General features: G+C 30.9%; 2 protein-coding genes across 3 annotated transcripts in view; both read left to right on the forward strand.

Annotated features, from left to right (window-relative positions):
* The window catches only part of LOC111636942 (proteasome-associated protein ECM29 homolog), a 39,860-nt gene extending 26,477 nt beyond the window's left edge, over positions 1-13,383 (forward strand). Inside the window, exons 5-9 of the mRNA XM_023382328.1 lie at positions 1,475-1,517; positions 6,032-6,178; positions 12,856-12,982; positions 13,093-13,198; positions 13,269-13,383. Coding sequence (XP_023238096.1) covers positions 1,475-1,517; positions 6,032-6,178; positions 12,856-12,982; positions 13,093-13,198; positions 13,269-13,383 — 538 coding nt within the window. The remainder of the gene's footprint in view (positions 1-1,474; positions 1,518-6,031; positions 6,179-12,855; positions 12,983-13,092; positions 13,199-13,268) is intronic.
* Positions 13,384-15,208: 1,825 nt separating this feature from the next.
* On the forward strand, positions 15,209-25,364 carry LOC111636910. Of its 2 annotated transcripts, none has more exons than XM_023382297.1 (4): positions 15,209-15,393; positions 15,504-15,609; positions 15,680-15,777; positions 24,966-25,364. In XM_023382297.1, the coding sequence occupies exons 2-4, from the start codon at positions 15,527-15,529 to the stop codon at positions 25,103-25,105; spliced, it is 321 nt and encodes a 106-aa protein (XP_023238065.1). In that variant the 5' UTR covers positions 15,209-15,393; positions 15,504-15,526; the 3' UTR covers positions 25,106-25,364. The 2 variants fall into 2 exon arrangements, 1 of the variants encoding a protein (XP_023238065.1); XR_002758613.1 differs by lacking the exon at positions 24,966-25,364 and adding an exon at positions 24,346-24,372 and having other exon boundaries at positions 15,236-15,393.
* Positions 25,365-25,424: the final 60 nt, after the last annotated feature.

Below are 25,424 nucleotides of genomic sequence, written 5' to 3' on the forward strand. Positions count from 1 at the left end.
GTTCGTTAACAAAATACCCGTTTATTCCGTACATTTATACATAGTTAATAATTGGAATACAAATCCCTCTCGGGTTCAATCCGTATAGTTCATAAAGTAACGGCAAAGTATAAAATAGTCGCGACCCTACCCGCGAGGTTCGAATATTCGAGAGAGAGCTTACACATCATCGCGTGTAGGATAAATACCTCTGATTAGGTTGTTATAACGTTGATCCGAGGTTCGTCCTTCCAAGTTCAAAGTTGAAATCAGTCCAAAGTTCGAAGTCGAAGTTCAAAGTCTATTAAAGACGGTGGAGACGAGATGCAGGTAAATCCACAGGCACACACTCACAGTATAGAGAAAAGAACTTAATTTCCCCCTTGTGTCGTCATTGCACTTGCCTTTTATATGGGGCTCTGTTTTCGAGATGTCCCCCATGTACGTCACAGGTGATGATCTTCTTTGACCAATGATGGGCGAAGTGACAAACTTGTGACACAACAGTTAACTCATCTTCTACAGGGAAGTATTGTGGTGGGAAAGCAGTTTTTATGAGCGATTTTTATGAGAAAATTTGTCGGTTGTTTTTTCCTTTTTGAGTTAACCCTAACTAAAAAAAATCGTTTTGGTTTGAAACGAATAGAAATTATTCGATTCTCAGCCTTTTTAAATCCTGGGCCTCACATTATGAATAAAATATATTTTGACAATGATAATTAATTAACAGAAAAATTTATTGTACTAGTACCACACACTTCACAATCAATTTCTTGTACAGTAAAATCTGTCCAAAATGGACTCTGAGTAAAATAAAAACCTGTCAAACCTGAAAAATATTCAGTACAGTGTGATTCCAGTTTACACAGGTTTTACTGCATTAACTGGGAATGAAGGTTACCAGATAGATATCATTATAAAATGTTATTAATTTTGTGATATTAATGTTTTATTGATAAGGAAATGATTCAAAATATTTCCTTCAAACAATTTTACAACTTAGTTAGGGAAAAAATACAGTACAGTTGACCCCCCATAACACTGTTGATTATTCCGTTTTATATGAATTCCATGTTGTATGCGTCACTTAGATTTTACAAATACATGTGCCGGGCTGTGAACGGCTCATATATTTGTAAAATCTAAGTGACTCGTACAACATATTCATCATATAAAATGGAATTATCAACAGTGTTATAGGGGTGCCGACTTTATACATATTGTTCAAGGATCAACTGCACTTACTGTGCGTATTAGGCCATTTAATTTATGTGTTGATATTCTAGTAGTAGTACTGATGCTCAACATGCATTTTAAATAACAAGAGTTAACAATATTTGTATTTATGACAAATTTTTATTGATATGTAAGCATGTACAAACTGGATAATCCATACATGGTAATCAAAAATATACTGTACAGTACTTATTGTCTACATTACATATAATTTGCAATAAAAGTGATTACTATAAATATTTTTACATGTTTCTTTCAGTAAATCTATAGAAGAAAAAGAAATGTCTGAGTTAATGAAAGAGGTTAGTTATTTTATTATCTTTTTAAATTTTTTTATTTTTCTTTACAACTGGGTACACCACAAATGGTTATAACTTTATTTCAAAGCTTTTTGCATATAATTAACATCAATGATGATTTATTCAAAAAATATTAATAGATTTTTTAAAAATCACAACAAAATACTAATGTTAAATTTTAATCTCTCATTTTACTTAGTTTGTTCAGAATAAATTCTGATAAACTTTAAATAACGGCATCATTTATGATATTCAAAATTTAATAAAAAGACAATAGATGTAAATGGTAATAAAAATTCTCTAGAAACATAGTTAACCTTTGTAGAGAAGGTTAGTCAGACTATCATGATGTAGTGGAGAATAAATGTGGGAAATTTTTAACAATTTTCCCACATGTTTTTCTTGTTTCTGTTTCAGAAAAAAATTTTTAAACAGTTACGTCTAGTAAAGAAAAAATCTATCTTTATTGTCACATAATTCCTTTTTATATGAATTTTTTTTTTTTAGCAGTAATTTTTGGCTAAAAGTTTTTTGCGGATATTGATGTTGTTCTCCAGTGCCATGTGATCACCCTTGATAGGTATATCCATCGATCACTGCAGAGTGGTTAATGACTAAGAAATTTTCAGAATATTCAGAATACAATCTTGTAAAAATAATAATATTGTTAATCATTATCAACAACAACTAGGTGTTATTTTCATCTGCAGAACATATGAAGTTATAAATGATAGCTAGCAACTTTTTAAGATAAGTTTGCTAAAGTTTATTTTATGAAAATTGATGAAAGTCATACTGGAATAGATACTAAAAACATGTTTATTGTTTTATCAGTAAACAGTGGAAATCAAAATAGAAGCTATGGCTACTTAGAAACGTTAACATATTACAGAAAAATTATTATCTTTATATCCTCTCTTACTACAATTTATTATATTTAGAGGCAATAATACATATATAAAGTTATTCAAAATGATGCCAACAAAAAACTTCTATATAAAGAATAGCAAATAACATATCACCTCATAGATGTTTAGTGTAATGTCTTATTAATGTTTCTTAAAATTAAAATAGAGAACAGCAGATGGCACTACTGGCAATGCAAAAATGGTGTTGATTAATGAGAAGTCTTTCTATCTGTTTGTTTATCATAAAACAGAATCTAGTGTTGCAGTTTAACAATAATTTCAAATCAAGTTTCAGAAACACCCACAATCTAGAACAGTGGTTCTTAACCAGTGTTGCACAAATCTACCCTGAGTGTTCCATGAAAAAAGATTTCAAAGTTTTTATTTAAATTTATTCCCATTGCTATATTCACAGACAATTCCATGTTTCTATTTTATTCAATATATCAAAGTTTATTAATTTATTGCTTCATTCTTCATTGTTTCCTGAGAATAGTAAACATGGAATTGCTAACCAACTTTTGAATATATTGATGTTAATGCTCTGTGCAATAAAAAGTATATGAATGGTGTTCCGCAACCTCAGAAAGGTTGAGAACCACTGTGTTGCAAGCCATCCTTTTTCTTTGTGACTAAAACCAACAAATTTTCTTCACAAAATTGCTTTCTGCAAGTCATGAAAAACATTTTCCAAATCCATCTATATATTGTTTATTAGATTCTTTTTCAAACACTTATGTTTTTTTTTATTACAGTAGAGCATTGATTATCCGACCCCCGATTAATCATCACATTGGTTAACTGACCGTTCTAGTCGGCAAATTCAAATCTCCGCTAGTGATGTGGCGCTACAATATTTGGCTATGTCTTGGTTACTTTTATAGTACTTTTGTGTTTTAGCTGGCAACACTGGCTCAACAATGAAAGGGAGCGAGTATTCAAACGAGGCTTAATTTTCTAATTTTTAACAATACAATAGCAACAATTATTATTTTTAAAAAATTTTTATTAGGCTTAACATCAATGAAAATTCAACGTGAAGTAGGTTAATAGCAATATACAGTGGAACCTCAGTATACGACCTTAATCCGTTCCTGATGTTTGGACTTATACCGAATTGGACGTATACCAAACCAACCTTTCCCATAAGAAGTAATGTAAAAATGATTAATCCGTTCTCACGTTAAAAAAAATGGCTGGCTTTAAACACCTCGCTTTCCTGGCTAGTTCCTGCTTGATTTTTCACAAGATCAGCATGTATCTTTTTAGCTTTCTTGCAAATAATTGCTTCCAATATGCTGTCGCCAGCACACATTTTTCAGTTATCCGAAGCAAAAGCAATTTCTCGACATGATCTAATGTCTTCGATCTCTGTTTAGAAATTGATTTAACCCCTTTCACAATGTTAGCAGATTTAATAATGTCTTTATTTTTCACGATTGTCAATATCGTTGTTCTCGGAATACGGTACGCAAACAGTTAAAATCTCGAACACACATGCCACCTTCATATTTCTCAACAATCTCTTTTTTCAGTTCCGTTGTGATTCTACTCATTTTTTTAGTTTTCTGTCGCTTTTCATTTGCCTTTTTGCAATTCATGACTCATAAAAATAATAAAATTTTATATACAAATTAAAACCAGAAGAAATTTAACCAAGTTATAAACCGTTGCACTGCCAACGTCTAGTCTGGTCTAGTATACCAATAGTGCTACTTGTTCGTAGATGGCGCGTATAATTGAATTAAGTCATATACCGAACAAAAGTCATATACCAAGCAAAATTTATTTCGTCCAAACAGGACGTATTCCAAATTGGACATATTCCACTGTACTAATGTACTAATTACATGAGATATACTAATAATGTTTTTTTTCACATTTTTTGGTTATCTGTTTTTTCAGTTATCCGACTAACCCCAGTCCCCAATTGAGTCGGATAATCGATGCTGTACTGTAATATGATTGTTACAATTATAATAATACTGATGGAGAAAGCTATCCAAAAAAGAATAAGTATTATTATTGTTTTTTCCAATTGTATTATTTCTTTATATAATTTTAACATTTTGTATTCTCACATCATGGTTATATCCAATAAACTAAGAATTGAATAAATAAAAATATTCTAGATTGATGTTTCCTAAAGTTTTCAGACTACCACCTTTTAGTGCATATATTTCTTTAGCACCTAGATAGACACCCACAATTGCCATAAATAATCAGGCTATAATTTAGAAATATTAATTATGAATTGCAAATAAATTTTGCACTAGAGGGAGGTGTTAGGCATCATCTTGTATTAAATTTAATAATTATAATATTTAATTAATTAATTTAGAATAAACTGGAAAAAAAGAATTGGTTCGAAGTGAGACTCGAACCCGTAACTCCCGCTTACCGTGTGGATGCATTGCCAGTTACGCTACCCGGACCTTCCTCTTCCAGTATATATAAGCCTAATGTATAACCATCGATGATTAATACGGTGCTGTCTAAGAATACACCTGTGCCCTTGGCCAGAAACATCCATTCAAGAAACAGTCAACCATCTCTTACCCTGGCAAGGCATAGATATACAGATATAAACATCTACCGAAATCCAATGCTTAGCAAATAGATACCCATGATTGCTGTAAATAATCGGGGTATTAACCATAATATTAACCGTCAATGGTTATACATTAGGCTTATATATACTGAAAGAGGAGATCATACCAAAGGTCCAGGTAGCATAACTTGCAACACATCCACACAGTAAACAGAAGTTGCAGGTTTGAGTCCTGCTTCGGGCCAATTTTTTTCTTTCGGTTTATTCTAAATTAATTAATTAAATATTATAATTATTAAATTTAATATGAGATGGTGCCTAACACCTCCCTCTAGTGCAAAATTTATTTGCAATTCATAATTAATATTTCTAAATTATAGCCTGATTATTTACAGCAATCGTGGGTGTCTATTTGCTAAGCATCAGGTTTTGGTAGATGTTTATATCTTTAGCACCTCCCATAAAATCAGTCAAACATGATATATTGAAAAGTAAGCTTTTAATAAAAGCTTAAATGAAAAAATAATTGTCTAAAAATATCTTAAAGTACTTTATTAATTAATATAAAGTTGTATATCTTAAAACTGACTTTATAATGTATTTGTTTGAAGATTAATAATAAATTGTTTAGTTGGAATTTTTTGTTTTCCTTTTCTTCCAATTTTGTACTCTTCTTACTGACCCCTTGTCTTCCAGCATTCCAGTTTGAGTCTTCTACTGCCTGCTGGGGATGGTAGAATCCACTTTGGGAATCACTATTCTAGACAATACTGAATAGAGGCATTTAATTATAATGGAGTCCAATCAGTTGATGATTATGATAGATATTTTCAAACAATTTTACCATTGATTTTTAAAGCTAGATAGTTATCTAGCAACTATGCTATAATATAAATAGATTACAAAAATCTGGTTAAGAGAGATTTTTATAATCTATTTCTTCTCAATAAAATTTTCTTAAATGTATTTCTTTAACTTTAGAACTGAAAAATTTGAATAAATGTTAATAATACAGTTAAATTATTGATATTGCTTTATTTTTATGTGTATAATTTTAGGTTGCAGAAACTCTCTTAAAAGAATGTAAAAAAGAAAATTTAGTTTACAAAACAGAAGCTATGAGAGGTGTAAGTGAAATATTGGAGAAATATGAAATGGATTACTTTTCTGAGTTATATAATATACTTTTGCCTACTATTAAGAAGGTATATTTTTATAATATTTTTAAAATGAAATTAATTTTTAATATTTTATAAAAATTAATTAAAGTATTAATTAAGCAAGAAAATATAAAATAAATAGAATTGTTAAGATTGCATACAATAATGAAGACAATATGCTAAGTTTTAAGTTTTTAATTCTGCATTTTGAAAATTTTGAAACATCATAATTTTGTATGGATCACCTGCGACAATATATATCTTGCAGAAAATTGCTAGAATGGAAATAAAATGTTTGCATATATTCCATGCCTCCAAAGCAGCCATTGAAATGGAAGTATGACACTTACTGATATGAGATTTAGATGGTATCTCTCAAATATTAAAATGTTGTTTTTCTGTTATGCATCATTATCTAAATACAGTAGAGCGTCGATTGGGATTGTTTGGAAAATCAATTTTTTGGATAACCAATTAGGTATGAAAAAATACATTATTAATATAGTATATTAGTATATCCCAATAATAGTATATTAATATATCCCATGTTTAAATTTTTCTCCATTGTGTATCACTTTGCATTGAATTTTCGTCGATGTTAAGCCTAATGTGAGATCCGAATAGCCCCTGGGTCTAATTAACAATTTAAATATAAAGCTAAAATTATGAAGTAAAATATTCTTTCATTTTGGTGTGAAAATATCATTTTTCTAATGTGGGAAAACTGATAAAAGAGCTACTTCCTTTAATGGAAGTAGACACGTCCTTTTGTTTTCCAGTTATCTATCACAAATCTCACCACCCTGGGAATTGTCGACCCCTCAATAATTCCCCTTCCCTCCGGTCACGTGAGAAAATACAAATATGCTGATTGGTCACAAATCATGAGATATAATCAAAGATCTACATGATTCAGGGAGTACGTCAGAAGATCTCATAGAGAGACGTCTCCCATACTTGCTCCATAAGGCCAACACCCTTAGTCGTATCCAATCGCGTATAATAATGAGTTAATTTAGGAGAAAGGAAGAAACTTTTAATATTGTGCCAAATCAAGACCTCTCCATGAAGTGAAGTGTGATCATAGAATACAGATGAGAATAAAGACAGTAAACCTTGAGGTAGTATTGTTGTAAATGAATTTGTGAGCTCTCTCTCTCTCAACGCGTATATTCTAATTGCATCCATATTCTCTCTAAATCGCTCGTTTGAATTCTTTAATTATATCCATTTTGTATACTTTGGTTTATTCTAGTTTATCAAATTCTTTTACTTATATGTTAAAAGATGTCTCCTATTCAATATCTGAATCAAATCCATATTATCTTCACACGCATGTTAATCCGTGTATCTAAATTTGATTAACTGGTGTCAGGATCCTGATAAGGAAGAAGGTGAATTCGCCATCACCAAATTCTGCTTTAAATTTATTCTAACTATAAGTCCCTCCGCACTCAAGTTTCTTAAATTGGGAAAAGCCATTTTTGTAGACGACCCAAGAACTAGTTTCAACAACTAGCCACCGAGTAAGTGATACACGAGTAATAAACTACTCCATACCCCTGGCTAGAATACCACACTAACGAAAATTTTTATAATAATAATCATGGCTATTCTATCATTAAAAATTATTTCTTTATTTTGTACAAACAAATAAATATATTGAAAAATATAAAAACAAAAAAAATTATACTTTAAAAGTTAATCTACTATCAAAAACGTTCGATTCAGCACGACACAGTCCAACGGGAACGATTTCGGTTGATCAGCATTCGGATAATCGACGCTCTACTGTATATAAAATTATTTGTCCTGACTGACTGAGTGATTGATTCATCATCGCCCAGAGCAAGAGGTGAAATTTGGTACACAGTTAGAGTACGTCATGAAAATGCACACTAAGAAGGGAATTTTGGAAATTTCCCCTGTGAGGGGAGAGAGAGAGCATTAAGGCTTAACCTGAAGAATGGCTTCTACTGTACTATTTTAGATGTGATTTTTTGTTTTTAACTATGTTTAGTCTTCATTGAGTACTGAGGTGTATTAAATTGATAACATTTCAGACATTGTTATAAATATCTTTATATATTTTGATTTTTTAACCAAATGTTCAAACCATTTTAAATTTGAATTTGTTATTGCATATTGGTTCGATTATAGAACGATTGTAAACATTCCAGAAAATTGATCAAATTGAAAACAGTTCATTTGATTCTCAGCAATTCTCGTCATTTTCAGCGGTAGATGTTATATAACAATTAATATGGTTGTTGAAATACTGAATATAAATGGGGTTTGCTTGCAAAATCCGCACGGGGGAAGTTTANGTTTGGAAAATCAATTTTTTGGATAACCAATTAGGTATGAAAAAATACATTATTAATATAGTATATTAGTATATCCCAATAATAGTATATTAATATATCCCATGTTTAAATTTTTCTCCATTGTGTATCACTTTGCATTGAATTTTCGTCGATGTTAAGCCTAATGTGAGATCCGAATAGCCCCTGGGTCTAATTAACAATTTAAATATAAAGCTAAAATTATGAAGTAAAATATTCTTTCATTTTGGTGTGAAAATATCATTTTTCTAATGTGGGAAAACTGATAAAAGAGCTACTTCCTTTAATGGAAGTAGACACGTCCTTTTGTTTTCCAGTTATCTATCACAAATCTCACCACCCTGGGAATTGTCGACCCCTCAATAATTCCCCTTCCCTCCGGTCACGTGAGAAAATACAAATATGCTGATTGGTCACAAATCATGAGATATAATCAAAGATCTACATGATTCAGGGAGTACGTCAGAAGATCTCATAGAGAGACGTCTCCCATACTTGCTCCATAAGGCCAACACCCTTAGTCGTATCCAATCGCGTATAATAATGAGTTAATTTAGGAGAAAGGAAGAAACTTTTAATATTGTGCCAAATCAAGACCTCTCCATGAAGTGAAGTGTGATCATAGAATACAGATGAGAATAAAGACAGTAAACCTTGAGGTAGTATTGTTGTAAATGAATTTGTGAGCTCTCTCTCTCTCAACGCGTATATTCTAATTGCATCCATATTCTCTCTAAATCGCTCGTTTGAATTCTTTAATTATATCCATTTTGTATACTTTGGTTTATTCTAGTTTATCAAATTCTTTTACTTATATGTTAAAAGATGTCTCCTATTCAATATCTGAATCAAATCCATATTATCTTCACACGCATGTTAATCCGTGTATCTAAATTTGATTAACTGGTGTCAGGATCCTGATAAGGAAGAAGGTGAATTCGCCATCACCAAATTCTGCTTTAAATTTATTCTAACTATAAGTCCCTCCGCACTCAAGTTTCTTAAATTGGGAAAAGCCATTTTTGTAGACGACCCAAGAACTAGTTTCAACAACTAGCCACCGAGTAAGTGATACACGAGTAATAAACTACTCCATACCCCTGGCTAGAATACCACACTAACGAAAATTTTTATAATAATAATCATGGCTATTCTATCGTTAAAAATTATTTCTTTATTTTGTACAAACAAATAAATATATTGAAAAATATAAAAACAAAAAAAATTATACTTTAAAAGTTAATCTACTATCAAAAACGTTCGATTCAGCACGACACAGTCCAACGGGAACGATTTCGGTTGATCAGCATTCGGATAATCGACGCTCTACTGTATATAAAATTATTTGTCCTGACTGACTGAGTGATTGATTCATCATCGCCCAGAGCAAGAGGTGAAATTTGGTACACAGTTAGAGTACGTCATGAAAATGCACACTAAGAAGGGAATTTTGGAAATTTCCCCTGTGAGGGGAGAGAGAGAGCATTAAGGCTTAACCTGAAGAATGGCTTCTACTGTACTATTTTAGATGTGATTTTTTGTTTTTAACTATGTTTAGTCTTCATTGAGTACTGAGGTGTATTAAATTGATAACATTTCAGACATTGTTATAAATATCTTTATATATTTTGATTTTTTAACCAAATGTTCAAACCATTTTAAATTTGAATTTGTTATTGCATATTGGTTCGATTATAGAACGATTGTAAACATTCCAGAAAATTGATCAAATTGAAAACAGTTCATTTGATTCTCAGCAATTCTCGTCATTTTCAGCGGTAGATGTTATATAACAATTAATATGGTTGTTGAAATACTGAATATAAATGGGGTTTGCTTGCAAAATCCGCACGGGCAAAGTTGCAGGTAACAGCTAGTAGATTTATATTAGTAATTTTTCTTTTTTCTTTTATCTTATTTTATGAGTGATGACTAATGTCTAAACTTTGTGTCTAAGAAACAAATGCCTACTGAATGACAGAATTTTTTATTATATTACTTCACTATTGTTTTATTTATTTTAACATTTATCACAGTATTATTATTATATAAACTGAAATAATTTTCTATTTAATTTTTTAATGTTCATAACATCCAATAACACAGATTTGAATCTCAGCTCTTACTTACCATCGAGAACTCTAAGCTTAGTAGAAATTTGCTAGTGAAACTGAAATTAGAATGCAAAATCCAGTTTATTTTCACATAGTAAATTTGCTTCCCACTTCTGTTTTACAAAATAAAAAAAATCATATGCAAATGACAACAAACATTGTCACAACAAGATAGTGGCTACAATTTTTATGATGAACTCAAGATATTTTTCCAATTATAAATTAGAAGTTCAGACTATTTACAAAAAATTATTTAATTTTTGAGTCTATCAATTATTCCTTTTCACGCACCATAGAAGTACACCTTTTACATTGGTATTGAAGAAATCACTTCATAAAAAACAAATAACAATAGGTAAACATTCACATCTTTAAAAATGACCAGATGTCAGCCTTTCATTTTAGGTTCTGACGCCTTAACATTAAAAATGTTAAAGGTGTGCTTCTATGGTGCGTGAAAAGGAATAATTGATAGACTCAAAAATTAAATAATTTTTTGTAAATAGTCTGAACTTCTAATTTATAATAAGATAGTGGCTGATGATAGCAATGAGTTATGTACAGTGTTATTTTATAATGTAGAAATTTGTGTTATACTAATTAGAGTTTAATAAATGAAACAGAGAAACCAGAAATATAATGATATCATTTTTATTAATGAAATTAAAAAATACATTTCCATTGTATTTAATTTTCCACACAATAGCATTAAACATTGCAGCCAAGCTATAGCCATTGTTTTAAATATATATAATTATTTTTAGTCATCAAAATTTACTTTGTAGTGACAAAAAGAGTAATAAATATATAACATACTAGGATGATAATTGGTGTGTTTTCTGCATTGTTATAGATAATGAATAATTACAAGGAATTTAACAGCTTTTAAAATACAAATTTAAGTAAGAGTGTTTAATAATATCAATTATATCATAGATTGAATGTAGAAAAAATTAAGAGGACAGAACCAAAGGTATGCTAGTATGTATTTGGTAGTTTTGGAAAGAATTGCAATGGCAGATAAATATGTTTTGGACACATGCTGGATTCTTCACATTTTCTAAAGATGCTTTTAGTGACTTTTGACAAGGAAAATCTGTTTGATGAGTTCATAATTGCATTTCAAAATTGGCATGTAACTTTCTTCATTCTATAACTTGCACCCACTTTCAAATTGATTTTCAAACACAGATATGTGTTTGAAAGGAATTACTCATACAAAATTATGGTATATTTAAAAATTGAATTTGATGATATATATAAAAAAAAACTTTTTTGTGAAATAAAACATTTCACAAAAAAGTTTTTTTTATAAAGTTATAAAGAATTATAAAATTAAGATTAGATTTTATTTTATATAATTTTCCAGTTACATGTCATAGTAATTATTATTATTATAAAAATGTTGATGAAGACTTGAAATTATTTTTAAAATAATTCAAATAGTTTTGATTTACTTCTTATTAATTTGAAAGGTGATAATTTGAAAATTTGAAAAATTTATCCAAATTAATTTTAATACTTATGAGCAATCATTTATTGTGACATTGTCACAATGCCAGGCTGCAATTTTTTATCATCATTTAATTTAAAAAATCATGTGACTTATGGTCCAGATTGGAAGTTCATACATAGTTAATAGGGCCTTCTGACCCCAAGTTTTCCATATCATTTTCTTCTATCTAACTCAGTTCTTGAGATTAATGAAGGGCAGACAGATGGCAGTGAGAATGTACAGGTTTGCAATTTGAAAATTGCAGCCCAATAAATTAACTTTAAATGAATAATTTATCAGTTTTTAATAATGTTATTTTATAAGAGAAAAACTTTAATACTTTAGTACAGTAGAGCATCGATTATCTGAATATCGATCAATTGAAATGTCAATTAATCAAAAGCTTTAAATTTAAATTTTCCAACTGGAAGTTGGCAAATTTAAATTTTCACTAGTGCTGTGGCGCTGCAATCTTTGGCTATGTCTTGGGCTATTTTAATATTATTTTTGTTGGTGTGCATGTTTTAGCTGGCAGTACTGGCACGACCATGAGTAGGTACTTAAGGATGTGCCAGGATTTGAATGAATTTCAACATGGGATGGGTTAATATATTTTTTCGTACAAAATCAGTTATACGAAAAATCAATTTTCCAAACAACCCCAGTCCCCAATTGATTTGGATAATCGATGCTTTACTGTATATTATTAAATTTTCTTCAGTTTAGTAATTTATTAAATTTAAAAACATAATAGAAGTTTGATTCTAGGATCAAAGGAAAAGCAATGTACCAAAAGATTCTGAAGAACAAACCAATAAAGATGTTTTATTGGATTTCCAACAAGTTACATTTCAAGTTCTTGGGCAAGCTTGGCCTTTACAGAAAAAAACACAAGGTTCTACTATGATATAAATTTTAATATTGTATCATAAAGTTATATTATAAAATCATATTATATTGATAAATTTTAAATAATAAATTTCTAATTGGGTAAATTTCTTTCAGAAACTTATAGGAAACCTCTTTGTATGTTGTTTTTATCTGAGTTTGAAACTAGTACATGGAAAGTTCAACTTTCAATTCTCAAAGCTACTAAAACCTTTATTTCCAGGTACAGATTTTATTAAAAAGTTTCATTGCTTTTTAAATATAATAATTTTCCTACATTTTATAAATTTTAGATTGCAATTTCCTAAAGGAAGAATTTCAAATTCAGATGAAGAGCAAGAATTAATTTCAATTGTTGATGGGATTCTTAATATAGGATATAAAACTTTAGGTAATAATAAATTTTAAAAAATTGATCTAAAATTATTAATTTTTATTAAAATACATATTTATTTATTCATTTATAAAAAAATTTAAAAAAGAATGAAAATGCTCAGATCCCAGAATGAGTAACTACTTTAGCTATTTCTGTGACTAAGTCTGCTTTTTAAATATTTTTGATGGGACTATCATTTTGTGCCTGAAATTCTGCTTCACCTCAATCTTTAAGTATTAATCTTTACTTTGAGAAAATCTTGGATCTTTCTCATACAAGATCTGTGATTTACAGATGAGATATGAGAATACAAACATGAAACACCTCAAATGCACATTATCCATATTTTTGTGCAGAAGCATGTTTGTGAAGTTTTTACTCCATAAAAAATAAAGATTATTAAAATTACTTAAATAAAAATATGTCTTCTCATCCAAAAAATGAAAAGGAAAAATTAATAATAATAAAACTTTACAATTATTTTGTTTATTAAAATTTAATGATTCAATCTCCAAATATTTTTCTTTAATGCAAAGACTAATGATCACAGCAAAAAATTATTATTTGTTTTATTAATGGCACAATAACATGATTGTTATAAATTTTAATTATTTTTTTAAGTATATTTTCAATACTACTATCATTCTGCTTCTCTGAAGTTCAGTCTACTTCTTGTTACTGAAAATATCCTGCAAAGTTTTATTATTAGCATATTCATGGGCTATAAGGCTAAATAATTACTAAGCAGTTTTCACAGGCGGCAGGCTGCTCAGTAGCGTGCTGTCACTGGAAGTGCCACTTCCCTTGTATTTTATAAAAAGTAAATATATATTATTTTATGTATATATATTATTGTGTGATTATTTTCATATAATTAAAATTAATATTTTATTATAACCACATTATGTATCTTATTACAAATTTCTATACTACATGTGAAAAAAACAATAAGATTGCTATTGTATATTCGAATATTAGTGGCGGAATGGAAGCGCNGATTTTATTTTATATAATTTTCCAGTTACATGTCATAGTAATTATTATTATTATAAAAATGTTGATGAAGACTTGAAATTATTTTTAAAATAATTCAAATAGTTTTGATTTACTTCTTATTAATTTGAAAGGTGATAATTTGAAAATTTGAAAAATTTATCCAAATTAATTTTAATACTTATGAGCAATCATTTATTGTGACATTGTCACAATGCCAGGCTGCAATTTTTTATCATCATTTAATTTAAAAAATCATGTGACTTATGGTCCAGATTGGAAGTTCATACATAGTTAATAGGGCCTTCTGACCCCAAGTTTTCCATATCATTTTCTTCTATCTAACTCAGTTCTTGAGATTAATGAAGGGCAGACAGATGGCAGTGAGAATGTACAGGTTTGCAATTTGAAAATTGCAGCCCAATAAATTAACTTTAAATGAATAATTTATCAGTTTTTAATAATGTTATTTTATAAGAGAAAAACTTTAATACTTTAGTACAGTAGAGCATCGATTATCTGAATATCGATCAATTGAAATGTCAATTAATCAAAAGCTTTAAATTTAAATTTTCCAACTGGAAGTTGGCAAATTTAAATTTTCACTAGTGCTGTGGCGCTGCAATCTTTGGCTATGTCTTGGGCTATTTTAATATTATTTTTGTTGGTGTGCATGTTTTAGCTGGCAGTACTGGCACGACCATGAGTAGGTACTTAAGGATGTGCCAGGATTTGAATGAATTTCAACATGGGATGGGTTAATATATTTTTTCGTACAAAATCAGTTATACGAAAAATCAATTTTCCAAACAACCCCAGTCCCCAATTGATTTGGATAATCGATGCTTTACTGTATATTATTAAATTTTCTTCAGTTTAGTAATTTATTAAATTTAAAAACATAATAGAAGTTTGATTCTAGGATCAAAGGAAAAGCAATGTACCAAAAGATTCTGAAGAACAAACCAATAAAGATGTTTTATTGGATTTCCAACAAGTTACATTTCAAGTTCTTGGGCAAGCTTGGCCTTTACAGAAAAAAACACAAGGTTCTACTATGATATAAATTTTAATATTGTATCATAAAGTTATATTATAAAATCATATTATATTGATAAATTTTAAATAATAAATTTCTAATTGGGTAAATTTCTTTCAGAAACTTATAGGAAACCTCTTTGTATGTTGTTTTTATCTGAGTTTGAAACTAGTACATGGAAAGTTCAACTTTCAATTCTCAAAGCTACTAAAACCTTTATTTCCAGGTACAGATTTTATTAAAAAGTTTCATTGCTTTTTAAATATAATAATTTTCCTACATTTTATAAATTTTAGATTGCAATTTCCTAAAGGAAGAATTTCAAATTCAGATGAAGAGCAAGAATTAATTTCAATTGTTGATGGGATTCTTAATATAGGATATAAAACTTTAGGTAATAATAAATTTTAAAAAATTGATCTAAAATTATTAATTTTTATTAAAATACATATTTATTTATTCATTTATAAAAAAATTTAAAAAAGAATGAAAATGCTCAGATCCCAGAATGAGTAACTACTTTAGCTATTTCTGTGACTAAGTCTGCTTTTTAAATATTTTTGATGGGACTATCATTTTGTGCCTGAAATTCTGCTTCACCTCAATCTTTAAGTATTAATCTTTACTTTGAGAAAATCTTGGATCTTTCTCATACAAGATCTGTGATTTACAGATGAGATATGAGAATACAAACATGAAACACCTCAAATGCACATTATCCATATTTTTGTGCAGAAGCATGTTTGTGAAGTTTTTACTCCATAAAAAATAAAGATTATTAAAATTACTTAAATAAAAATATGTCTTCTCATCCAAAAAATGAAAAGGAAAAATTAATAATAATAAAACTTTACAATTATTTTGTTTATTAAAATTTAATGATTCAATCTCCAAATATTTTTCTTTAATGCAAAGACTAATGATCACAGCAAAAAATTATTATTTGTTTTATTAATGGCACAATAACATGATTGTTATAAATTTTAATTATTTTTTTAAGTATATTTTCAATACTACTATCATTCTGCTTCTCTGAAGTTCAGTCTACTTCTTGTTACTGAAAATATCCTGCAAAGTTTTATTATTAGCATATTCATGGGCTATAAGGCTAAATAATTACTAAGCAGTTTTCACAGGCGGCAGGCTGCTCAGTAGCGTGCTGTCACTGGAAGTGCCACTTCCCTTGTATTTTATAAAAAGTAAATATATATTATTTTATGTATATATATTATTGTGTGATTATTTTCATATAATTAAAATTAATATTTTATTATAACCACATTATGTATCTTATTACAAATTTCTATACTACATGTGAAAAAAACAATAAGATTGCTATTGTATATTCGAATATTAGTGGCGGAATGGAAGCGCTGTATTGTCAGCTTCCAAACAGCCAGATTATACTCATTTGCACATGCGCTTTACAGAGCACCAACCTCACTCGGTTTAGCTGGTGGAAGTTACACACGTATAATGCTTCCAATGATTCTATCAAGGACCGGTTCTGGGCTGTTAACTGCCTGCCTGCTAGATAATTGGCCACCCTCGCTCAATTACGTGAATTGGGAGTAGATTTATAACTTAACCCAACCGATAAAAATTTACTGGTATGTTTTTATAATAGTTCTGTATAGTTGACAGGAGTTTAAAAAAATCCATTAAAATATTTGATATATTTATTCCGCTCTCCGATTTTATATTACTCACGGATTTCAATGTTAAACCAGTGATATTACGATTTTGCATGTCCCATTTCTAAGGGGATGTAGAAAAAAAACGTGTACAATTCTTGTACAATGTTAAAAAATTAACTGTTACTTTGACAGTGTCATTTACAACTAAATTTAATGAATGAGAGAGATGCACGAGGTACAGAAAAAGCTCTAGAATTTACTTTCCTTAAATTTAAGATTTATGTATCTATTGTCATAAAAATTTGTCTTTCCACTTTTTTTCCAAGACTACAAATATTCGAGTACAAAGTAACTGGTTTCGACTTACTTCTACTTAAGAAGTAATTAAATAATTAAGCGATTAGGGAGTTGGGGACATAAACAAAACCCTGATGAAAAAGCCGAAATTTTACTTAAACAAAAGCTTAGCTGAACCAATCTATAGACAAGTACAGTGGGGACTGATTTCTTCATAATATTAGATGTAATAAAGACAGAAATTTTTCCAGTTCAACAAGATGACCGAAAAGTTGTAAATTTTAGAAATTTCCATGGACCCTGGTCCTAAAACGAATTAGAAAACAAATGACAGACAATTTATTAAGTTTAACATATTTAGATTTTTACAGCTATGGTGAGAAACGTTTAAAATTTACAACAACCCTGACGTGTCCTTTGAGATATACTAGTGATGCGACAAAAGCGGCATTTGACATTGACCGGTATCGGCACCCTCGGGATTTGGCATGCATGCACGCACTGCACACCTACCAAGATCATCTCTGATTCCATCCATGAGCCACTGGTAGGGAGCAATTTTAATTAAGTGGATTGTTTTAATATTTAAAAAGTAAAGAACATTTTGTTATTTTTATGTATGTTTCTTCACAAAACTATATTCATACAATTGAATATTTTGTACCAGATATGTATAATTGTATATCCATCACACATTTTATTTTAACAAGTAAGTTTTTATAATTTTATTTTTAATTTTAGCCCTTATATTATGGCTAGCAATTTAGAATGTAATTGTGATATTGAAAATTTATTTCAAAAAGTTTTGGCTCGAGACCATATAATGAAAAAGAAAACATTATTAAAAGAGAAAGACCAATGCCTAAATTAAATATAAATACGTCAACAAAAAAATTTGTTCGACATTTTCACGATAAAATTTATGAAGATATAAAATGGCTTTGTGGATGCATAAAAATGCAAAAATTGTTTTGTTGGCCTTGCCTACTATTTTCAAATGAAATTAGTGTGTGGAATAAGAATGGCTTTGGCGATTTAAATAATCTGAGTAAAGCTCGCAAAATACACGAAAATCGTAAATTTCACATAGATTCTTTCGTAAAATTGAAGCAATTTGGAAATCAAAATAGAATAGAATTTAACATTAGTAAACAATATAAAATAAATATTGAAAATTATAACAAAGTTACGGCTAATAGATATATTAAGCCTATATCTAAAATAGTAGATGTTATCAAAGCAAGAATTGGCATTTAGAGGGCATAGGGAATCTATTGAATCTAATATAACAAAGGTAATTATATTGAACTTGCTTATTTATTAAGTGTGTTAGATAATCTATTAATTAAAAATATATTTAGAGAAGTCTACGGTTTTTACTGGCTTATCAAACAAACAAATATGAATGGATCCTAGACCATCGCTGACTGATTGCCCCTAGAAGTCGGCTTCTTACAGAAATACAGCTTCCCTATCATCAAATGTCATGGCACACCACTGAGACTGCCATCTCTTGTTTAATTGATTTATTAATGTATAATTATTATAATTAATTTAATTTTAGAATATCCTGGAAGGAAAGATTGACCTAGAGTGGGACTTGAGTATGCAATTCCTGCCTACTACACATATGATCAACTCCGAGTAATATCCTCTGCCCCGCCATACGGCATTACAGAGTACTTAGAGACAATGTTTTAATCATAGGTCAGGCCATCGCCCAGTGGGCACCAAGCACCAAAACATAGAAAGTTGGCCCGAGAAATGCTTGGGCTCTGGCTCTGGCTCTGGCTCAAGCTCAGGTTCTGGTGGCAACCTTCCCTGCCTTCCTTGCCTTCATCGCTACTCGAGTCAAACCTCACTTACCAGAACATGCGTTTTGGTGCATCTAAGTGCACTTAGAGTACGCTACCTAGAGAGAGGTGCTCTTAAGAACAGGTGGTGGGGTCTCCCTATGAGAGCCCAGCTCAGTACATTCCCTTAAACTTATAGATCTGAGAGATCTATTACTTTTTCCATCAATTCCTTTAGTCTCTTTAAGTTTCCTTTACCAGCTGCTAGCGTTCAAAGTAGTTCAAAGTACTTGTTCAGGGGGCTTACTCCAGTCAACTTGGTTGGCCTTTAGGCAAAAGTCCTCAGTTAGAGGACAGTCAAGTACGTAATGTTTCACATTACCATGAGGATACCCACAGGAGCGCTACCATCTCCTTGTCCAAACTTGGACTTGAAATGGAGAAACCTCCCGTGTCCAGTTAGTATTTGTATCGTCAACCAACAACAACTTATCAGAGTGAGGCCAACTACAGGCACGAAGGCATGGGTCGGCCTATCTATTGTACTTTGAGTCCAGCACTCATGCCAGTGTGTCATCGATCATTGCAGTAGAGTACCTTTTATGTATGTAGTTGAGGGTTCTACCATCCTCGTAACAAATGGGCCACTGGCTCCGTCCTTTGCCAGCTGATCGGCACGTTCATTGCCTGAGATCCTGGTGTAGTCTCGGATCCACCGTAAGACAACGTGTCGCTCATGCCTCACCCTCAGTACCCTACCTCTGATCTCCTGTACCAGCAGATCGCGATGGTATCCATTGCTCAAGGCCTGTAGCGACGACTGGCTGTCTGAGTATACCGTGACTGGCTCTGGACCCAGATGTAATCAGATCCAATGGGATGCCCCCTCTAGGGCCACCAGTTCTGCCTGGAACAGGGATGCTTCCTCATTCAATCTGACTGATTGATAGTACACTTCTACTCTGTCAGAGAAGACGCAGTATGCAGCCCCTACCAAGCTGCCGTCCTTTGAGCCATCAGTGTATATTTCAACACTGGTACCAATCAGTTCACCAACATCCTAATCAAGTCCTATCCTATGGGTGGGATGGATCTTTAGTACGTCTGTCTGACGCCTAAGTCTGATAGGGTACTTCCGATTACAATGCGTAGCCTTTATACCTTCCACTGTTGTTCTGTAGAAGGCCTTTTGGCTGATTACCAGAGCCCAGGGTTGTGTCCGTGGACACAGTTCTGTATGCTCTCGTGATCCGCAGAGCGGCAGGCCGCTGGATCATGAGCAACGTCTTGCTCTGACTGACATTGGCAGAATCCTTCCACCAAACACCACAGGCATAGCAGATAACGCATTCTACACTCATCTTATAGATGGATCGAATCACTTCTCCGCTAAGGCCATAGTGCTTCTATCATCTGGTTTGTTCTGACACAACAGTCCTTAGATGGGGCGTCCAGCATAATGTCTGGTCGATGATTACACCGAGGTACTTTAACTCATTCGCCCTTTGGATGGGGGTTGCCCCAGATCCGGTATATTGGTCAGCATGCCAACACTCCAGTCCAGGCCACCGTTAGGGCCTCTGATTTCTCAGGGCTGAAGGAAAGCTTATGCAGCTCTCCCCAGCAAACGAGCTGTTCTGTTGCTTCATTGTCACGTCTACTATAGCCTGCAACTACTAGCAACAGGTTGTCAGCATAAGCCTGCAGTTGGACTTCGTCCGGGAGGACTGGTCGCAACACCATGTCCACAAGAACATTCCACAATAGAGGCCCTATACAGGACCCTTGTGGGCAGCCCCTTTCCAGTGTCCTCTCATACCTTCTGCCTTGTGTTTCGTAAACCACCGCGCCATCACTCAGGAAACTCCTGGAAAGTGATACAAGGGTAGTCGGCAGGTTTGCCTTCCGCATTTTACCCATTATAGACGGCCACCAGACATTGTCGAAAGCCCCCACAATGTCTATCGAAACGAGCGATGTGTGGAGGCCCTGTCGGTGATTCTGACAAACCAGATCCACCGCCTGATGTAGTGCCATGCAGGTTGACTTGTCTGGCAGAAATCCATATTGGTATGGGTGTATCATCCCTTTCCGCTTGAAGTGAAATAAAATTCTGTTGCTAAGGATTCTGTCTAGAACCTTCCCCAGCACTAGCAGTAGGTTGATTGGCCTGTAGTACTTAGCCTCGTTCTTCAGGTGCCTACTATTATGTATAAACACAAGACGCGCCCACTTCCACTGCACTGGGAAATGACCCAGGAGCAGGCATTTCTGATGCAAGACATCGAGTAGGTCAGGATGTTCCTATTGCAGAACATTTCGGCCGTGATCCCATCAACTCCAGGTTCTTTCTTCTTCCTTAGGTTGCCGATGGTGTGGGCTACCTCAGAGTCTGTCACCAGCATGGGCATCTCAGCCTCAAGAACGGGCAACTCTGCATCACTTCAAAGCTGCCTCTGTTCTTCGGTGTCCTCGGACTGCTCATCGCATGGAAAATGCAAGCAGAGCAGAACCTTAATCGACTCCTCCTGTGTGGAGGTTAGGGTTCCATCAAGTTTTTTGATAGCCCCCAAGACCGTACTATGCTTTAACTTGCCACACAGATGAATTATCAGTTACACTACCTGGACCTTTACCCAATCTTCACTTCAGACTAATTCAAAACTAAAGGTTTGGATAACATAACTGGCAAAGCATTTGCATGGTAAGCAGGCATTTTGGGTTCGTCTTACTCTGGGCCAATCTTTCCTTCTGAAATATTCTAAAATTAAATTAATTATAATAATTATATATTAATAAATTAATCAAACAAGAGATAGCAGTCTGCTGCCTGTCAAAATTGCTTAGTAATTATTTAGCCTTATACAGTCGACCCCCTACAACACTGTTGATTATTCCGTTTTATACGAATTCCATGTTGTACGAGTCACTTAGATTTTACAAATACATGTGCCAGGCTGTGAACGGCTCACGTATTTGTAAAATCTGAGTTACTCATACAACATGGAATTCATATAAAACGGAATAATCAACAGTGTTATAGGGGAGTTGACTGGTATAGCCTAATAAAGAATCCAGCTGTTTATTTGGTATTTGAAATAACTATTGAGTTAGATATTTACTACATATATGTATATAAAATTTATTTATTATTAAATTATATTACAAAATGAGTGCACTTGTAAATCAGTTGAGATTATCTTTTTAAAAGCTAGAATTTCTTGGATAAAATCACAAAAACACACCTTTCATACTTTTCCGGCATTAACTTTGCACACAGAACAAATGTTGTTGGCCAAATTTACAGGCCTGCTGCAGCTTAGAAGCCATTCCAAGGATGAAAAAGCAATGTTGAGTTCTAAAGTAGAACTGTTGGATATTATGTGACTTTATTTAAATTTCTTAAGTTGCAATTTATACATTTAAATAAAATTAAAAATTACATTGAATAATAAAGTAAATTATAATAAATCTTAACCACACAGAAGAGGACAGTTTATATCTTATTGTTTGGTAGAAATAAGGGTAAAGAGTAAAGTAGTTTTGATCATTCATAGAGAACCTCACTTTTTTTCCTTTTGCAAATATCAGTATTGGTTGAAATTTATAACTGGCTTTACACATTCATGATGGAGGCATTGAAACCAATGATGATGAAACCCACATTTGACATATGAACTTATTGGCATAATAATGTCCTTGTGGGATGTTCTTTCATAATAATAATAATATTGTAAGTCCATATGTTTAACATCAAAGGAGAGCCAAATGTGAGATTCCTCATTATATATTTGATTTCTTATGGCACTCAAATGTATAAAACTCACTTATTCAAAGCTGAGTAATAAAGCCACACTATCATTGTTTTCAACATTTCTATTATTGTAATCCTTATTTCTTGGCACCATAGTTTCTTTTGTTTCCTTTTTTGAAATATCCTTTTTTATGTGGACATATTGTTCTGAAGCCTAAATGCTTTTTTGAGATCATCATATTAAATTCTCAAAATTTAAAATTAAAGTATATTCATTAATAGTTCTTACTACATATTTTACAGAAATCAAATTTTAATTAACAAAATAACTATTTCTACTTTTAAAATGATTCCTGTTTATATAAATGGTAAATTTACATTCTGATATAACAATCCAAATGTATTCAAACTTTAATATTCATTCTTAAAATTAATATAAGTTAAACCACTTCTTAATTTTTTATATATTACAAGCTCTTTTAAGAACTGGTGAAAGTTAAGGACCTGTTCTAGAAAAATATCCATAAATAAATCTAAAGAAAATACTGCTTCTAGTTTATTTCATGTAAAATCCTATTATAGATAAGTTGTCATCATATTAAAAAATTGTTATATTTCAATATATTTGCTGTTCAATATATATATTAATGTGCTAGTGCATGTTGAGACTGTATAACTAGTCACAGTTTTTCTTATTAAAAGCGAGTTCATTAATATAAAAAAAAAAATATATTTTTACAATAGAATAAAATCAAATAATAATTGACATTTAAAACATTATTATGCAAAATTAAAAAATTAATTTTGCATAATAATTCCCAAATTAAAGCTAACAGCAAAAATTATTTTATTACAATATTTATAAATCAGACAATGAAAGAATTTTGTTAACATATATAATAAACTTTCCGAAGTCCAATACATTAATACTCAACTAAACGACTGCCATAAATAATTTAGAACTATCTGGAAGAAAACTAGCTCAAAGAAGGACTTGAATTCACAACCTCTTTTTACTGCAGGTTCAAGTCCCACTCTGGGCTAGTTCTTTTCTTCCAGACAATTTTAAATTATTCAATAAATTATTAAAAATCATAATTATTAATTTAGATAAGAGATGACACTTAACATCTACCTCTAATACCAAATTATTTAATATCTAATTATTAATAATAGCAAATTTATAGCCTGATTAATTAAGGCAATTGTTTGGTTGAGTATTTGTTAACATAACTGTTAATCATTCCTTATTGTGTTTCTGTTTAGAAAAATTAAAAATATTCAGTTATACAAAAATAATTAAATGATATCATTTTAATTTTAACATTAAAAAATTAGTAGAACATATCATCATCATAATCATTTATTTGTTTTACATTTTGACATGTTTATAATCTGAAAATTGTTTTATCTGATTATATTATTTTACTTTATATGTTATTCATATAATTAATTTATTAACTTAAAATTTTTTCTTACAGAAATGTGTAAATATTCATCTTTAAGAANATCTAAGAAATGCAGAATGACAAAGTACGTATGCAACTACTGAAGTTAAAAGGTATTTTTAAAGTATAAATGAAGAAATTGGAAAATTAAAATTCATAAATATCATACTCGGTTTTATTACTAATAATCTATGTTTTATATAGATATTTTTGAATTTTCAAATTGCAGACTTACACTTTTCCCACTGTTGTCTATCCTTTGTTAATCTCAAGGGTTAGCAAGATAAAAATTGAGATAAATAGATATGGAAAGGCTTAGGGGCCAGAGGCCTGATTAACTATATATAAACTTTGGTCTGGACAGGAAGTTGTGACTTTTTTAAAAAAATAATTAAAAATTGCAACCCCAGCATTGTCACAATGTCACAATAAATAATTACTCATCTTTGACTTAAGTTTAACCTTTTATTCTATCAAATGTTAGACTTTGTGGATCTGATAGGCTTATATTTGATATAATTTTCCATTATTTATTTCAATGCAAATGCTTGACTTATACTTTTCAAAGCATTTTATGTTGGTCATCTTGAAAGTTTGATTTTTTTTTTCTGTGTGTTTATAAAATAAAAATAAATTTTGATATCTTTTTGCAGATAACAACTGTGGATATCTTTTGACAACTGATTCAAGAATTAAGTTAAAAGATATTATGAAGTCATCATCAGAGGATGGAAATCATCAGATTAAAGATAGAGCATTTGAATTAATTAAAATTCTAAATGAATTAATTTAATGTTTTCTACCAATGTTATTTCACAGTTTGTAATTTAATTTTCAAAATGACTGTATGGAAAAAACAGAAAAATTTATTTGCATCATTTGTCAAATAAGGCAAATTAACTTTAACTTAATCTTCTTATTATGTAAAATAAATTCTGTATTGGAAAGTTGAAAGTGCAATACAGGAATATAAATTGTTTCTGTTACTAATTATTTTATGTTGAGTTGAAAATATTTAATTTTACTGCAACTTTGCTCTGTCTTATAAAATAATATTTATAATAAAAATAATTTTTTTAATATTTTCAAATTTATGATTATTTGATATTTTT

The sequence above is a fragment of the Centruroides sculpturatus genome, unplaced genomic scaffold, assembly GCF_000671375.1.
Source record: "Centruroides sculpturatus isolate CEXI.00-Female unplaced genomic scaffold, Cexi_2.0 scaffold128, whole genome shotgun sequence".
In the NCBI taxonomy this organism is placed as follows: Eukaryota; Metazoa; Arthropoda; class Arachnida; order Scorpiones; family Buthidae; genus Centruroides; species Centruroides sculpturatus.

What these genes read in the sequence shown, in the direction of transcription:
- LOC111636910 (XM_023382297.1), top strand. Translation starts at nt 15,527, where the DNA reads ATGTTGTTTTTATCTGAGTTTGAAACTAGTACATGGAAAGTTCAACTT. An exon ending in ACTAAAACCTTTATTTCCAG is followed by an intron (nt 15,610 to 15,679) that starts GTACAGATTTTA and finishes TATAAATTTTAG; the next exon opens with ATTGCAATTTCCTAAAGGAA. An exon ending in TATAGGATATAAAACTTTAG is followed by an intron (nt 15,778 to 24,965) that starts GTAATAATAAAT and finishes ATCTTTTTGCAG; the next exon opens with ATAACAACTGTGGATATCTT.